Source organism: Castor canadensis, chromosome 4 (assembly GCF_047511655.1).
Source record: "Castor canadensis chromosome 4, mCasCan1.hap1v2, whole genome shotgun sequence".
In the NCBI taxonomy this organism is placed as follows: Eukaryota; Metazoa; Chordata; class Mammalia; order Rodentia; family Castoridae; genus Castor; species Castor canadensis.
The window spans coordinates 29,588,371-29,604,337 of NC_133389.1; the positions used below are offsets into that span (position 1 = coordinate 29,588,371).

Consider the following 15,967-nt stretch of genomic DNA (forward strand, 5'->3'; position numbering starts at 1 on the left):
GCAAGATGGCAGTCATCAATAAACACATTTCACAGATAACTAAAACCAAAGCCCCGGGAGATATGGCCACAAGAAATTAAATGAGGCCATATGAAGGTCAGAGACTGTCCTGCCTGACCTCAGCCCACCATTGGCACCCAGTGGGTGACAAGGGACACATTTCCTGCCAGGGCCCTTCTACTCACCATCTGTGTGGAGGAGGAGTTTCTGGGAAAGTGGTGCATTCGAGGAGTTGCTAGGTAATGCTGATAATGCTGAGGGATAGGCCGCACCTGGAACTGAGCGGGACTCAAGCCGGTGTCCACACTGAGATCCCTGCAGGAACACAGCTTCAGTGAACCTCAACGTGTGGAGAGGGGCCTCAGACATCAAGCCCATGGAGCAGAATCAGAACCACACACTACCAGGGCTGCTGGGGACTGTCTTATCACTCAGCCCTGCCCCTCTCCTTAAAGGGAGGAACCTGACCCAGAGAAAAAAGGGCTGGCAAGGTCTAAAGGAGCTAGAGCAGTCCAGGCCCTATAAACCTTCTTGGAAAAAAGTGTCCAAAGCTCCCTCCCAACACAAAGCCCTTTTCCGAGAGGAATGCTGAAATCAAATGGGGCAGGTCAGGGGTACATAGCAAAGGAAGGACCAGGTCCAGTGGAGGAAGGGGCAGCCACCATATCTTTATCACTTTGAGAAAACACAAAAGAAGGCTAGAAAACCACCCTAGCCCACAGCCTCCCCTCCTAAAAGCCTAGGACAACTCATTTCATTTAAACATAACTAATTAATTACACTGAAATTTTTTCCAAATTTGATGAAAACTCTAAACCCATAGATTCAAAAAGTTCAACATTATATAGACTAACACAAAGAAAATCAAATCAAACTCCTGAAAAACATTAGTAAAGATGAAAATTTTAAAACAATCCAACAATCGATAGATACAAGAGAATGTGAGTAGAATTATCATAGACTTCCCAGAAGATAGCAGAATAACAAGTTAATCTTTAAACTACTGAACAGAAAAAAAAACCCAAAAACAAAAAAATCTGTCAACTTAGAAGTCTGTCCAGCAAAAATGTCTTTCAAAGTGAGGGCAGAAAGCCAAATGCCAGTGGCTCACTCCTATAATCCTAGCTATTTGAGAGGTTGAGATCCAGAGCATCGCAGTTCAAGACCAGCCCAGGCAAATGGTTCAAAAGACCCTCATCTCCAAAAACAAAACAAAACAAAACAAAAATGGACTGGAGGTGTATCTCAAGCAGCCTGCCTTTCCCTCCAAAAATGAAGGTGAAATAAGATTTTTTCAGACAAAGAAAAATTGAAAGAGTGTGCTATCAGCAGAGCAGCACTGTAAGAAATATTAAAGGAGGTTCTCCAGATAGAAGGCAAATAATACCAGACAGAAACTTCCATCTATACAAAGGAATAAAGAGGAACCAATGGCTCATATGGAAAATGGCTTATTATAGCTCTGTGAAGAAAATGTGCAAGATGAGATTGAAGTCTTTTGTCGTGACTGAAAGGAAGAAAGCTAACACACACCAGGGTCACAGCAAAAGGGTTCAGAACCATCCAGAAGGGGCTCCCACTGGCCAGGCTAGGACAGTGTGCATGTCCATCACCATAACTGCAATACAGATATTGAAGTCCATGAAAGTGATTTAAATCCATAAGACTGAAAGGATGCTGAAGAAAACTGGTCCTCTTGGAAGGAGCCAACTTTTCATTTGGAAAAAGCTAGTAAATAAAAAGAAGAACCAAACATTTATCTTGCCTTTCCTTTATTAACTGTACTTCAGGGTAACCAAATAGTTGATGAGGGAAAATTTCTCTTAATAAAAGTTTTCCAGCTAATAAATGAATAAGGGATGATTGGATTATTTGTCACCACTTTGCATCCTCTAAAGAAATAAAAGATCTAAGCAAAGGTCATCAATTGCTGCTAACATCACAAAGAGAGAGACAACCAGACATTAAGAAGATACAAGAGCACCTCTGAAGTGTTTTTGCTCAGAAATGAGAGCTGAATCAGAATCTGTTGGAGCCTTCATCTAAGTGCCAATGTATAGGGACAAAGGCGACTGGGGAACATCATATACACATACACATACGTATACGTGCATATACAGAGGGCCACTAAAGGAATTTCTGCTTCTACTCATGAGTTGGGGTAGCAGGAATCAGATTTATGCTCCTACTGTAAACCACTAGAAAATTGGACAGAATATATGAAATATCTCTTTCAGACACTGCATAACAAGCAGTGCAGAGCCGTGATCCTGAAGAGAAGGAGAGCAAAGGAGGTCAGCCTACAAACTCCCTGGCTTTTTGCATAATAGTGCACCTAGGCCATGAACAGGGAGGGCACCCTAAGCAGAGTATGGTGGTCTGTGGAGGACTCAAGAGAGCTCTGAAAAATGTGGTGTCATGTTTTGAGGGGGGGGAAGCTGTGTTAAACAAGAGCTCCAGCAATCTGTATAAGGGTCTCCTTGAGTCTTTGCTGAATACTAAGATACGTATGCATCTGGTAACATCCCACCAGGCTGAGCAAAGAGTACCCAAGGAAAGTGAAAGGTTTCCAGAAGTTAGTGCTAGGAAGCATTTGCATTCCAGCAAGTCAAGGAAGTGAGACCTTATTGATCACTTGGGACATTCAGTAGAAACTCCAGAAGAACACTATAAGTTTATTTGGGCAGGTCTAGAGTATTCTCTGATTTAGGACTATTCTAGACCTGCTATAATAAGCCTTAACAAGCCTCCAAATATTCAAACTGAGCTGCAAGTCTAACACTCATTAAATGGATAAAACAAATCTAGTTACTTGACAATGTATAATTCATGATGTCCATCATTCGATAAAGAGTTACTGGACATGTTAAAGTGAAGTACATGTTCCATGATCAAGTGAAAAATCAGAAAACAGCAATACCCCTAGACCCAGAAATGACAGAGATGGTGGAGTCAGCAGACTACAGCTATTACAATATGTTGGAGTTTATAGATGAAAACATGGAGAAAAATGGAAGACAGAAAAAGGGACCTAAATAGATCTCCCAGAGATAAAAAAATGCAATGACTAAAATGAAAATTTCACTGGATTGGATTAGCAGCAGATTAGACACTATAGAAGAAAAGATTTGTGATTTAAAGACATAGCAATAAAAATAATCTAAATGAGGGGATTGAATCTAAAAAGGATTTAGAAACTAATAGTCTCAGGCTGGAGGCACGGCTCTACCTAGCAAGCATAAAACCCTAAATTCAAACCCAGTACCACACACTCAAAAATTTAAGTCTCTGTGATAATATCAAGTGTCAGCCAAATGGGCAAGTAAAGACTCAAAGGGAGAGGATAGAGGGTACAGGATAAAAAAATATATTTTAGGGGAAAAAATGGCTGAAATTTCCTTAAATTTATTGAAAAATACAGACCCATAGATTCAAAAAGCTCAATAAACGTCTAAAGGCACATAATAATAAAATTCCTAATTCCTGAAAAACATTCTTAAAGATAAAATTTTAAAATTAGCCTAAAGGAAAAAAGCCCCATTAGACACAAAAGAATATATTTAAGAATAGTGGAGGTAAGGAACCAGTTTGGGGTATAATACAAGTATATATGGAAATGTCACAATGAAACCCCCTGTATAACTACTATAAACTAACAAAAACATTCTTTTTTAATAAATGAAGAACAGGAAGGTAAAATAGGTCCTGTTTTGGGGAGGGTACCATTGGGAAGGGGGAGGGCATAAGAAAAGGGTGAAGGTGAGTGAATAAGGTGGAAGTATTTTGTATTCATATATGAAAATAGAATAATGAAACCTGTTGAAATTGTTCTAAGAAGGGGGAAAAAAGGAAAAAGATGGAGGGGGGGGTGAATCTAATTAACATATATTTTAAGCACTTATGTAAATGCCACAATGTAGCCCCTGTACAACTATAATATACTACTAATAAAAAGGAATTATCAGATTTCCTATTAGAAACAAAGGAAGTCAGAAGACAGTAGAATGACATCTTTAAACTACTGAAAGGAAAAAAAAAAACAAAACAACTGTCACCCTAGAAGTCTATACCCAGCAAAAATAGCTTTCAAAATAAAGGCTAAACTTTTTCAGGCAAACAGAAGTTGAGAGAATGTGGCAGACAAATACTACAATAAATATTGAAGGAGGCTCTTCAGACAGAAGAAAAATAATGCCAGATAGAAACTTAGATCTATACAAAGGAATAAAAAGTGCCAGATGATAATTAGGGGGGAATATAAAAGATTATTTTCCCCATTAAAAAATTCTTTTTTTATTTTATCATTTTTACATTTACTCACATGTGTATACATTATTTGTACCACCTTCCCTCCCCACCTCCCACCCTGCCCTAAAAAATTCTTTAAAATTTCATTGCTTAAAACAGAAATTGGCAAAATTTTTTCTGTAAAGGATCAGATAGTATATATTTTAGGCTTCAAGGGCCCTACATTGTCTGCCACAACTATTCCAGTGCCCATTATAGTTCAAAAGCAGACATAGACCATGTGTAAACAAATAGGTATGCGTCCCAATAAAGCTTTATTTACAAAAACAGGGAATGGGCCAGGTTTGACCTGCAGGCCATAGTGTGCCAGGCTACTGGTTTAAAACAAACAAAAAATATAGAAATGTATTGTGATTATCACATATGGGTAGGGAAAATGTACAAAAAGAATAGCAAAGAATGGGAAGGAGGTAATGGAAGTAAACTGTTGTAAGAGTTTTCCATTACACATTATCCTAAAATAATTCGTGACAATGTGCCTATTAATCAAAGTGCTTTCCACAATAAAACAAAATGGTCAGACAATAAAGTCAATATTCAACACTAAAACATACTCAACCAATCCAAAATAAGGCGTGAAATAGACAAAAAAAAATTTTTTTAAAGGAGATAAATGGAAAACAAAGAGCAAAACAGTACACAGAATCCTAACCATATAAACATTACACTAAATGTAAATGGCCTAAACTGCTCCCATTAGCAAACAGAGCTTGTCATCTGGAAAACAACAGCCAGCTACATACTTTCTGTTTAAAAAACACTTAATGTATAAAGATATAGGTTAGAGGTAAAAGGAGGAAAGAGATACACCATGCAAGCACTAATTGGAAGAAACCTGAAATGGCTATGTTAATATCAGACAAAGTGACTGTGAGCCAAGGGACATTACCACCTATAAAGAGAAATATTTTGTAATGATTACTCTATCAACTCATCTTGAAGCCATATATATGTTATAATATATATAAAAAAATCTATATATATACACATATATATGTAGAATATTCAGAAGTCAAAGTAAGTGAAGCAACGACTGACAGAACTCAAAGAAAAAACAAATACACAATTATAGTTGTAGACGTCAACTCTCACAATTCACAGAACAAGCAGGCAAAAAAAATTCAGTACTGTAGAAGACCTGAACAATACCACTAACCAGCTTGATGGTGACACACATGGTAACAGAGGACACATTTAACACATGTACAACACTGTCTTGGAACACATGTTGAACCATGAAATAAGTATTGATAAATTCAAAAGGATTAGAGTTATACAGAACACGTTTTCTAAGAAATTAATACCCAAAAGATTTCTGGAAAATTCCAGATATTAAAAAAATTAAACAATATACTTCTATAATGGTAATTAGAAAAATTATCAGTTTTTAAAGAAAAGTTCATAGCTTTATATGCTTATGTTAGAAAAGAATAAAGAGAAGGCTGGCTGAGTGGCTCAAATAGTAGGGTGCCTGCATAACAAGCATGAGGCCCTGAGTTCAAACCCCAGTACTGCAAAGAAAAAGAGAGAGAGAGAGAAAAGAAGAGCCAAATCAGTATCCACCTTAAGAAGCTACAAAGAAAACAAGAACAATAGAATCATCAGAAAAGCTCTTCCTGGACCCAGGTTCACTTAGCCAGGGATGCAGGGTCATGGACCCTTAAGAAGTCTGGATTGGAATCTTAGCAACTTGGGAGGCTGAGATGGGCAGGATCTCAGTTCAAGACCAGTCTGGACGAAAAAGTTTGTGAGACCTCCATTTCAACAGAAAAAAGCTGGGCAGGGTGGTGCGCGCCTGTCATCCCAGCATTCTAGAGAAGCATAAATAGGAGGATAAAAAGTGAGACCCTATCTCCAAAATAACCAGAGCAAAAAGGGCTGGAGGTGTGGCTCAACCAGTAGAACGTCTGCCTCTCAAGCCTGAGTTCAAAACAAGTCCAGATGGGTCTTGCCCCTGGAGATACCAGCATTTAGAGGATCAACAGAATTTCTCACTTTCTGCAGCTGCCGTCCAGTCTGTGAGTCTAACTGAGCTCCGGGGTTCCCAGGGTTAACCCTGAACCGTGTTTTGGAGATTTCTTGTGGACCTTATGTCCATGAAAATTTTTTTCATTTGTGTCTAAACTTGAAGCTCAACTTAATTTTCCACTGTGGATTTTCGTAAAATATGGTGTGCTCTGGTTGTTCTGCAAACCCTTAAATTCTTCCCAAGGAGCTGATCCTGAAAGTGCACCATCTGTGGGCAATTCTGGACTCAGGAGCTCTTGGGACTTGCTGGAACCATGACTGCCTGCGGGGCAAGTCAGGAGAAGGAAATCATCCTCCACCACTGCCCACAGGTTCACAGGTGCCTGCAGACCTCTGCCGTCTACCCTGGGAGTCAGAGTTGGAACTGAGAGTCAAGGACTAAGGCAGAGAAGGGATATGACAAGGATGCAGGCCCTGGGGCTATGGCTCAAGGTCAAGGTCAAGGTCAGGGCCAGGTTATTGGACACAAGCCAGAGAAGAGAAGTCATTGTGATTCACCCCCCAGGGCCTACTGTTTCCACCCACTCTCAGGCCAGTGTGTCCAGCTGGAGAAGCTACTTGGGGCCATGACAATATCCCAAAGCGCGGGGCAAAGCTAGTCAGGCAGCCTCAAGCCTTGGACTGGACAAGAGCCTGAGCCCCAGTTCCCAGAATGAGTAATGGCAGAATTCAGTGATTTGGGATGGTTATCTAAAGAAAAGGTGGAGGGGGCCGCTGCAGATACACTCGCCCTCCCACCCAGGTGTTCCTTGCAGAGGTGAAAGTCTCTCCTACAATGCATTTCCTGCAATCCAATTACCAGGCTCCTGCTTCTTGGCAGAAGAGACTTCTGTGGGAAAGAGGGTTGGGACACAGGTTAGCATGATGGCAATTACAAAAACCCCATGTCACCTTTGCTGGAGCAGCACTCATTTCAATGGAGGAGAAACTGGTGCCTCCTTCCTACTTGAGAAGTGGGGACAGGTCAGGCAGAGAGGCCCAGGAGCGGACCCAGATAGGACTCTGGGAAATGGTCTAGCTTTTCAGGGGTCCTTTCTTATGTTTCTCTGGACATCAAGGGCTAAGAATGCAGAGTGGTTTAAAGGAAGTTTGGCTCAATCACGAAAGCCGGGGACAGGGCTAACACCTGCAATGCTCCTCCTGTCATCTCTCCAGGTGATCCCAACCTATGCCACCTGTCCAGTCCTGCGTGCCTTGTTGGACTGTGTATGTCTGTTAAACCATTCCACCTTACGCAAGGGCTCTGGGTGCTCCATGTGTGCTGAATTGAATCAAATTGAATTTACTTGGCTGTGGAGGGACAGAATTTAATCCAAACTGCAATTAAATCTTCCTAATTTGAATCTGCTAATTAGAAAAAGGCTGGGCTGAAGTCGGTGGCAGTGCAGTCTATCTTTTGAGGGACTGTTCAGTGCAACAGAGAAATTGTACCTGAGAATGAGCAGAGGGCTGCGAACAAAGATCATGCTAAAAAAACCCCACACTTTCTGGCACCTAGAAGCACAGGTAGCATTTAACCATGTGGAACGACCTAATGTAGCATTCCAGGTGATCCTGGAAGGCTCTCAAAACCACCCCGACTAAGCTACTTTGCCCCGACAAATGGCTGGAAAGTGACACATATGCATCTCCCTCCTTTGAAGGATCCCTGGACCAAGGACCTCGCACTTACTAGCAAGTGCTGTGCCATTTGAGGCCCTGCTCCCAGTCCTTTTGATTTTAATCTGTTTTTCAGATTCGATCTCACACTAACTTTGACCAGACTGACCAGAAACCACACACAATCCTCCTACCTCCACCTCCCAGGTAGTAGTTTGGATGATTGTTGTGAACCACCATACCCAGCCCTGGATTTTTTTTTTTTTTTTACATTTTTTAAAAAACATTTTTGCCCTAAAAGTTGCAACAACAGCATAAAAAATTCCTGGATACCCTTCATCCAGATTTTTCAAATATTACCATTTTTGCTGCATTTCTATTCCTTTCTCTATTTGTCTCTGTAGATAGATAGATAGAGAGACAGGAAGGAAGGAAGGAAGGAAGGAAGGAGAGATAGAAAGATAAAAGAAGGAAGGAAGAAAAGATAGAAAGAAAAAGGAAGGAAGGAAGGACTGAAGGAAGGATGGATGGACAGACAGATATGGTTATGCATACGCATATGTACAAATACATTTATATATATAACACACGCCTCTGTGAAGAAAGAACTCTTTACTGAACTACTTAGAAGTATGTAGCAAGCACGAATGCCTTTATCTCTCAATACTCAGTGAACTGCACGTCTTTTTCAAGGAAGGCTCTGGTCTGACCCTAGTTAAGGTCAGCCCTCTCCTGAACTACAGCCAGAGAGTTCAGTGGGACCCAGGATCCAACAGCGAGCAACCCTGTGTCCAAGGACAACAGAGGAGATGCAGGAGATGGTGGGAGGACTTCACAGGGAACCCCCCACCACCACTGCCATGCCTAAAAGAAACAGCAACAAAACCCTCCACCTCTCTCCCAGCTTCTCTTCATGATCTTCACCTCCAAGCTCACTGGGACCCCTTCACCCACCCTGCATTGCTTTGCTGGCACACCTTGAGCCTCCTGGCTGGCATGCCCTGGCACTTCTCTGTGGATCCTTTGGTACCACCCCCTCCAGGAAGCCTTCCCCTACTGCCCTAGCTCCTCAGGATTCTCCTTCCTGCCTTTCCCCCAGGGTCCACTGTTTCATGGCTCCATTGAACTTGGAAATGTTTTGCATCCCTGTCTCCCTCCTCCCCGGCAGTACAAGGAACACTGAACACCAGACTGGTATATGATGGTGCCCAGTTACACTGAGCTAATTGCTGGAAAAAGGCCCAGCTGGGGCCATGTGGCCCTGAGGCTGGGAGCAGGCACAAAGGCTTCGGACCAGGCCCCCTGCACAATTCAAAGTGGAGAAAAACAGAAGCTCTGTGGATTTGGTAAGACCTCCTTCCCCCCTCTCCCCCAGGGCCCAGGAGACTCACCAGTCAGTGCCCTCAGCCAAATACCTGGGCTGAGGCGTCTGCAGTTGGTGGCCGAAGTCAAAACTGGGGTGGAGGCGATGGGGGTGGACAGACACGCGCTCCTGACTCCGCCTGGTGGGAAAGGAAGGAAGGCCACAGCATCAGGGTCTGCCAGGCCTGACCAGCTCCTGTCAACCTGAGGAAACCCCAGTCTCACGGTCCTCCTCAGAGCCCAGAGCGCAGTGGGCTTCACCCCTTCCCCAAACTCCAAAGAAGCTTTCCAGATGAGCAGCAGACACCCCTCTGCTCCCATTATTCGCTTCTCTCCTCCACCCTTCTGCACACTCTTCCCAGTTTTCATGGCCCAGATCAAAGCCCACCTCCTCCAAGAAGGCCTCCCTGAACACCCTAGCCTTTTCCCTCTGACCTACAATACTGGCCTGCTGTTCCCATATCCCAACCCCTATAGACACAGGACCTTGGAGATCATCTAGTCCAGAGGTTCTCAAAGTTCTCCAAGCACCCTTGGGAGTCCCTGAAACCCTTTCAGATGGTTCAAGAGGTCAAAACTATTTTCCTAATAAAACCATGATGTGATTTGTCTTTTCACCCTTGTTCTCTCACAAACAATGGAGTTTTCCAGAAACTTTGTGACACAGGAGTCTATAAAATTTAGTGCAGAAGCAGACCCAGGACATAGCTGTTAAACTGTGTGTCAAAGAGATTTGCAAATAAGTTAAAAGAAAATTACTCTCTCACTAAATGTAGTCATTTTTTGTAAAAGTATTTATAGGTTTAACCTAAGGATAGTGGTGTTACTTTTAAATAAATTAACATCTGAACTTTCGAATATGGTAAACACACGTGTTCTAATCCTCTTGAACAGAAGTTCTTGGTAGTCATTACTTTTTGAGAGTATAAAAAGAGTCCTGAGACCAAAGCGTTTGAGACCCACTGCGCTAGTCCAGCTCTTTTTCTTGACAGCTGAGGCTCAGAGACGCGTAGTGACTTGCCCAGGGCAGCACAGCTACTTGGAACCGTCTGATTAGCATGGCGTAATTGTACTCTCCATTTGTTTCCTGGGGATGTAGCTGGACCTTGACCTCTTTGAGGGCACAGCTGGAACCGCCCATTTCCTTTGGTATATTTTGTGGTTCTCGGGTTTTAAAATCAGGCGGTCATGAAGCGGGAGGGAACAAGAGAGGTCCCCTGGTCAAATCTCCTCCTGCCCTGGCCCTGGCGCCGCGCCCTCACCTGTCCCTGCCCGCCCTGGCCCCGCCCCCTTTCCTCGGCCCCGCCCCCTGCCTCGGCCCCGCCCCCGCCGCCTACCTGGGGTGCGAGACGAGCCTGCGGTGCTGAGCTTCCAGGAGCTGCTGCTGCAGGAGGTATTGCTGGTGCAGGGCCTGAGGTAGGAAGGAGGGACCTGTGACGTCCTGGAACTGCAGGGTGGGCAGCGGGGTCAGGGACTGGTGCAGCGCGCCGCTGTGCTGGTGGGCCGGGGCCATGTGGGCGCTGAGGCCCGGCTGCGACTGCACCGGGTGGGCCAGCGGGAAGTCGGGCGTGAGCTGCTGCGGCTGCGGGGGGCCCAGGTGGAAGTGGCGGCAGGAGGTAGCGTGAGGATGCTGAGACCTTTGAAAGGGGGCACCTGGAGAAGCAAGGACAGAGACGTCTCCGTGAGGACCGGCGCAGAGCCCTCCCACAGGACCCCTGTCCCCACCCCTGGGAAGCCCGGAGCTGGTACAACTCTACACCTTCATTATAACACAGCGATTCCATCACTTCAGTGTGCATACAGTCATCTTTAACACTGCCGTGCAAAGGTTCTGCGTGTGTGTGTTGGAGGTAGAAGAATGTTTGCTTCAATAAACAGATAAGCATCATTTTTATAATTAACACACTTGTCCACGGGTTTAAAAGTCCCCAAAGGCAGTTTGGCTTTCTTGAATTAGCCTTCTCCCACGCAATCTCATCCGTAGAGAAAATTTAGGGTAGCCTAGCCAAGCTCCAAACTTCACTGAGCTCTTGGCTAGCCAAGACCCAACCCAGAGGAAGTCCTTTGAAAAAGAGAAAGCAGCCAGAAGTTGCTTTGCATTGTGGTTTTAAGAGGAAGGGAGGGAAGTCACACAAAATAATTTATTTAAATAATAATAAATTTATTATAACATTAGAACTTACTGAAAAGCAAGCATATCCAGGTAGAAGCTAGGCTTGGACAACGTTTAATTTAGGCTCCTGTACTTTTAAAAATAAAATTGCGCTAGATGGCAAGAAAGGTTTGCAAATTCTTCATGATAGAAAATACAGCTCTGGGCACTGAAGGAGTCCTCCAGTCAGGCAAGGAAATAGACATGGCACTGCAGACAGATTTGCAAAGAAATTTTTTCTAAACCTGTCAGGTTCAACATAATCTGCTTCCTCTCCAACCCACTAAAATGAGAGCAACGGAATAAGGACAAGATAAACAGACAAGGACAGAAAGAACAGGAGGGGTAACATCAGCAGGCAACAGATGTCAACTGATTTTTTGGAAGATGGGAAACAGGTGGAGGAATTAGCAGGACTGAGAAATCAGAAAACAAGTGCCTATGGAAGAAGAGGTCAATAAGAAGTGAATGCCTTGCCACGTGAGGCTGGAAGAGTCAGGAATGGGAAGCAGTGGCCACTTTGGAAGCAAGAGAGAGGGTAGTCAGCAGGAGACTGGTAAGGCAGTTATACCCCAGGCTCCTCCCTTTTCCCAAGCAGGGCAGTGACCACCTTCTCAGAGAGGCCCCAATGGGAGGGGGTGACACTAGGCAATGGAGGGCAGGGGGTGTGCAGCACCATGCAAAACAGAATTAAATGAGTCTGTTTATGGAACTTTGGAACCCCCTATCTCCTTGTGCTTCTTGGGTACCAAAACCCTGTATTGGGTCCCTAAAACCCAGGTATAGTCCCTTCCCTGCACTCTCCATGAACACCCTAGGCTGGAAACTAGGGAATGGTTCTCTAAAGAAGAACATTGGTCCCAGAAGGAGCTCTACAAGTGCTTCTGGTTGAAAACACCCCTATAAAATATCTGGGTCTCCAGTGACCACTATATACTGAAGTCCATTACTCACCCCACACATACACCACACACACACACACACACACACACACACACACACACAGACCTTCTGGACAGCTTTTAGTAATCTACTCCTGGACATGATCAGACAGCCCAAGGGTGACCAGTTTCCTGAGGAAGGTTACAAAGTGAAGGGGGGAAGATGAGGAAACCAAATTTTTAAAAGAGAAAAAGAAAATGACTCAAAGGAACAGAAATAGTGCAAGGGCCAAAAACAAGATAAACTTCAATATCCACAGAGAAATAAGATGTTAGATTCATGAAACAAAGGAAGCTTTTTTAAAAGGAGCAATGGGAAAATAAGAAAGTGAGCTCTTGAAAATTAAAAATATACAAGGGGAAATCTCAGCAGCGGGGTTGGAGATAAAGCTGGGGCCACTTCCCAGGAAGCAGAATGAGACGTTGATCCGAAGACTCATTAATAAGAGAGAAAGAATAGAGGAAATTAATAAAAACATTGCAAAAAAACACTTCCCAGAACTGAAGGTCTGTGATTCTAGGTAGAGAAGGTGGCCTGGATGCCAGCAAAGCAGATTGGGGTAAGAACCCCATGCCAGGACCTCACATTGTGAAATATTCAGTTATGGAAGCAAAGAGACAATTCTAGCACCTTCCAGAAAGAAAACATGCAGTTCCCATGCAAATGGCCAGAAATCAGAATAGCATCAGATAATTTCCATAGTGACACTAAAAGCTTCAAAACTGTAGACACTGCCCTCCAGGTACTAAGGGAGAGGGGAGAATGATTTTCAGTCTAGAATTCTATGTCCAGCCTAATCATTAATCAAGTGTGAAAATAAGAAAAAATACAATTTCCAACATGCAGGGTCTCAAAAAAGTTAACCTTCTTGACACCCTTTCTCAAAGAAGTACTGATATGAACCAAGAAAGAGGAACGATGAAATAGGGGGCTGCACCCCAAAGAGGTGAGGCATTCCCACAGTTATGCAGGGCCTCCATGTAGGGATAGGGGCTCTGAGAGGAGATCTGGGGAGGGGGCAGGAGCAGTGAATGGAAACAACTGATAAATCTGGCTGCATACGAATGTTATTTGAAGAAGTTTTACACATTGATAGAGAATTTGGTAAGAATTTGTAAAAATATCATAGAAAGTCAACCAAAAAAAATGATTATCTCCAGGAAAAGAAAAGGTTGTGCAAGGAAGTATAATTATTAGGCACTACTTGGCTCAGTGATAAGTAATATTTATGTATTAATAAATAATTGATATACTATAGTAAGACATTTCTTTCATAATAGGAAGAACATAGACAATGTTAGAAATTTTAAAATCAGCCAGGAGCCGGTGGCTCACGCCTGTAATCCTAGCTACTCAGGAGGCAGAGATCAGGAGGATTGTAATTGAAGCCAAGCCTGGGAAAATAGTTCACAAGACCGTAACTAGAAAAAAAAAAAATCCACAGAAAAGGACTGGTGGAGTGGCTCAAGGTGCAGGCCCTGAGTTCAAACCCTAGTACTGCAAAAAAAAAACAAACAAAAAAAAACAGCAGTTGAGTCATTTAGTTAGCAATTTGTGTACTTCAGGAAGTCCATACTGAGAGTTGGAAGGGTTGAACGGGAGGCAATTTGACCCTGGTGGGGACAGACTGACAACAGAGGCAGATTCATACTGGTCTATTCAAATACTAGTTGTACAGTGGGGTTTCTTTGATAGAATTTCTTAAATAAATACTTTCAAAAAGGAAAAATAAAAACAATTACTTTCTGACTCTAAGTGAGCCAGAAAGTGCACTTCCCACAAGCGTTCAGGTAATGGGACCTCTCTGCCATATGAATTCTGGCTTCAGTGAGACCAGGGGTTAGAGCATGCGAAAGCAGATCCTGAGTGTCCCTTCTGCTTACGTCATCCATCACACTTAACAGACAATAAAAAGAGGAAAAGAGGGACAACAAGGCAGAGAGAAAGAGGAAAGAAGAGCTGTGACAAAGGAGCAAAAGACAGATGTGACTACAGAGAAAGAAATGGGATTTTAAAAAAAGAAAGAAAGAATATTGAAAGACCAAGCCACCCCTGCTCAACAGAATTATAATGGGAGCCAATTTTAAATACTGGAGTAGCCACCTTTAAAAAGTAAAAAGAAACAGGTAAAATTAGTCTTAATAATGTTATGTAACGATATATCTAAAATATCATTTTAACTTGTATTCAATGTAAAAATTATTGAGTTATGCTACATCCTTTGTTTCCGTACTGTCTCCAAGTTCTGGTGTATGCTTTGTGCTTACGACATCTCTCAGCAGGGACTAGCCACATGACAGATGCCCGGTAGTCACTTGTGGTTAATGGCATTCCTGAGGGAAATTCAGAATTGGCAGCTCTGAAGAAAGACAGCCAACTCCATACATAGAGCAAAGCTTCCTAGCCAAGTTTCCCAGTTGGTCTGCCCTCAAATGGGGGACCCCTCACCTCTTACTGGTAAAATCCGAGCCCCTGAGCCTGACATCAGAACTCCATCCTTCCAGGACTCCTTCAAGCCAGCCCCACACCCCACACCCCACACCCCACACCCCACACCCCACACGGTGCTGACAATCAGGAGATGCCTGGATGTCCTCTTGACGGTTGGATGGAATGAGGGGAAAGACCTGGCTCACAAGGGCTCAGGTACTGGGCCTGACCGAGGACGAACTGGTGGGAATGTGAGTGGGAAAGAGAGGAGAGAGTAAACACTGGGTGAGCGCTGGGTTTAATGTCCAAGCACAGCAGAGGCAGATTGGGCAGGGTTGACTAGCACTGGTGGAGCGTCTCCTGCTGCCAGGGGTGGCAGCTGCCCCTCCTTTCCCATGGCCCCTTCTGCCCCGGGTACCCACTGCACAGCAGAACCTGCAGGCGCCCATGGAGGCCTCCAGGGCAGAGGGCTAAAACCCCAGGCCTTGCAGGGCGGGTGGGGGGGGGGGTGCTTCCCACAGCCTGGGCCCTCCAGGCTGTGCAGGAAAGTGAGAGCAGGAGAAAGGTGGACAAAAGTGTCTGTCTCATTATATTTCAGGCAATTTGTACCTGCAAAGTCAATTTCCTTTGACTTCTTTTCTGGGAGTCTGCACTCCTCCCTTGTCATCTCCAACCCCAGAGTGGTGCTCTGTCTCACACCCTGCTCAGAAGGGAACTGAAGGCAGGAGACCCCATCTTGGTCTGCCCTGGGCCCTTCCTCAGTCCTATGTCATGTAAGGTCTGTGAAAGTACCATGTAACAACTGCTCTGTTAGGGGGGCGGGGGGAAGGGGGGCGAAATGACCCAAACATTGTATGCACATATGAATAAAAGAAATTTAAAAAAAGAAACTGCTCTGTTTGGCCTCAAAGACTGAAAGAGTGAAACTCTCAGGGGACCTTCTGAGATCCTTGACAAGCCAATGACCAGTGATGTCTGAACAACACTGACACCCCCAAGCACCCCCCATTAGTAGACAACCTGCAGTTTTTCCCATCAGAGTCACTCCTTCCAGTTAAAAAATAATCTCCAGATGTCTCTGATCATTTATCATATTTCCTCAGGACCACAATGCCACCAATTTGAAAGGTTCATCATGAAAATAGT

General features: G+C 43.9%; 1 protein-coding gene across 1 annotated transcript in view; it reads right to left on the reverse strand.

Moving 5' to 3' along the window:
* The window catches only part of Ark2c (arkadia (RNF111) C-terminal like ring finger ubiquitin ligase 2C), a 105,426-nt gene that overhangs the window by 12,809 nt on the left and 76,650 nt on the right, over positions 1-15,967 (reverse strand). The window contains exons 2-4 of the mRNA XM_020183209.2: positions 10,635-10,950; positions 9,327-9,437; positions 186-315 (exon numbers count right to left, since the gene is read on the reverse strand). Coding sequence (XP_020038798.1) covers positions 186-315; positions 9,327-9,437; positions 10,635-10,950 — 557 coding nt within the window. The remainder of the gene's footprint in view (positions 1-185; positions 316-9,326; positions 9,438-10,634; positions 10,951-15,967) is intronic.